The 2,192-nt window shown below is 36.4% G+C and overlaps 1 protein-coding gene across 1 annotated transcript; it reads left to right on the plus strand.

The window, feature by feature from the left end:
• Nucleotides 1-329: 329 nt before the first annotated feature.
• Nucleotides 330-1,331, plus strand: LOC133300977 (uncharacterized). The gene has a single exon (XM_061500566.1). It carries the CDS (start codon nucleotides 330-332, stop codon nucleotides 1,329-1,331), a length of 1,002 nt encoding a protein of 333 aa, XP_061356550.1.
• The last annotated feature ends 861 nt before the right edge of the window (nucleotides 1,332-2,192 follow it).

The following is a 2,192-nucleotide window of genomic DNA, read 5'->3' on the forward strand; positions in this document are numbered from 1 at the left end:
TTCTTAAATTGGTTCTAAAAATCGGTTCGGTTCATTTAAAAACCGGTTCGGTTCATGAACTAGTTTTTAAAAACTGGTTATTTTATGGAGCGGTTCGGTTCGGTTCATGGTTCGACTCACTTTTTTGGTTATTTTGCACACCTAGGAAAAACTATATAATTAACTATAGACAGAGAAAATGGTCATCACGTCTAAGAAGTGGATGTTCATGCTGGCATGCTACACATTCTTTACATTCTATGCCTCTTCTTTATAAGTAGTCAACACCCTTTGGCGTTCCACAAGTCCATGTCCAGTTTCTGATACACAAATTCGTATTAGCAAAAAGCATGAAAGAAGGTGATTTCCCTATAAGGATGATGAACGAACACAGGATTTCAATCATGAAGAGCTTGCAAAAAGAAAAGCAGATTATGGTTGATCCACTTTCATTACTAGATTCTCCTATTCCAACTGTTATCGCAACTTCTACAGCCACCTTTTTGCACCCTCCACCACTAAAACCTCCAAAACCAAGTTTCTTAAGCTTGAGTCTCCCAAATTCAGCCAACACATCTCCTCGGTTTGCTTCAGCCTTTTCCAAGAAGAAATCAAAAGGAGAGAGCCCGGAATCACAATGTCAAGCTAGTAACTTGACACACAAGCTTCAGCATTTGCAACAGGAATTCCACTTACACAAGAGCAAGTCATGTGGTGAAGGAAGAGCAATTGCACCCTCAGATGAATTTGATCACTGGTTGGCTGAACTAAGTGTAGTGGAACATGATAAAAGACATTATGTTCATGGCAGCTTCTCAAGAACTGAAGCTGTTAAAGAAAGTCCAAAGAGTGTTAAGTACATGAAAACACCAGATGGTGGATTCAAATGCAGTGCTCTTTGGCTTTGCTTGTATCTGCCAGGCTTTGGTGGTAAAGTAAATAAAGTTAAAACAAGAAAGGAACAATCAGAAAGGGAGGGTGTAATTTCTAGGACAGTGTCCTTGGAAAATTTTGAATGTGGTTCTTGGGCTTCTGCAGCAATGTTCCATGAAAGTGAAGGACACTCCAGTAATGCCTACTTTGATCTTCCAATAGAATTCATAAAATGCAGTGCCAGTGAAGTATGTTCTCCTGTTGCTTCATCTTTTGTCTTTGAAAAAGACCATAAAGGGGTTCTGAAAAATGGTTCCTCTAGAGCCAGTGCTAGAAAATCAGATGCATCACCTCGCCATGTTCGGTTTTCTACATCATCTTCTGTGTCTTACCCTGCCTCTCCAGCATCCTGCATCAGTCCTCGTTTGAGAAAAGCCAGAGAAGATTTTAATGCCTTCTTAGCAGCACAAAGCGCATGAGAGTGATGGAGATCGAACCTATGGAAATATGGAATGTAGATTAACAATATATAATCAGAAAACTTCATTTGTAGCTGGTTCTGTTACCTTTTTATAAACCTTCCTATGTGGCCAATGTTTGCAATGTTGTGAGTTATTGGATTGTTTATGAATTTGTGCAGAAATTTTGATGTCACCCTTCCACAAGTAAATCTATAGATTATAAGTAAATCTGAGTTTGTATACTATAAAATGTTTTTTCTTAAATGGCATTACCTTTATCTTACTTATATTTTCCCTTCTATGCAGTTGTTTTATTCGAGTAGATCATTTTTATACACATAAAAGAGAAAAATACCTATGAAATCAATCAAAATTTTATATCTTTGTACAAATAAAAAGGAAAGGGAAAAGTTGCAGTTTAGGAACCGCACAGCAACTAATTTACAATGATACATAAGTCAATGATCGAGTTGACTTTGTTTTCACACAGTATAACTCTTTAAACAAAATGTCAAAACTACGTCCCCACCTAAAAAAATTGAATTTAAAGGTAAAACATAGTTTGCTTGGCTATTTTCTGTTTTCCAACAATTTCAGACAAAAAGGCAAAATTTAGTTCAGTTGATAACCAACCACTATAATCTATATTGATTTCAAATTTGGTCATAAGAATAAATCTCAGTCATGAAGGTAGTCGAATTCTTATGCAATTTTTCACAAGCCTGAAACCAGTCAATGATCAGATAACTTTGATATTCTTTAAATGTGTCAAATATATTGCGAAGAGGGGGCGAGCTTAGAATTGTGGTAAAGCTGCTTTTTTGTTATTGAAAGATCACGAGTTTGAATCCGGAAAATAAACTATGGCAGAATACATAA

Source organism: Gastrolobium bilobum, unplaced genomic scaffold (assembly GCF_033153095.1).
Source record: "Gastrolobium bilobum isolate Gb01-03AN ecotype WA unplaced genomic scaffold, APGP_CSIRO_Gbil_v1 utg5059, whole genome shotgun sequence".
Classification (NCBI taxonomy): Eukaryota; Viridiplantae; Streptophyta; class Magnoliopsida; order Fabales; family Fabaceae; genus Gastrolobium; species Gastrolobium bilobum.

Bases quoted from the DNA above. Each gene is read 5' to 3' on its own strand.
- LOC133300977 (XM_061500566.1), top strand. From the start codon at position 330: ATGAAAGAAGGTGATTTCCCTATAAGGATGATGAACGAACACAGGATT.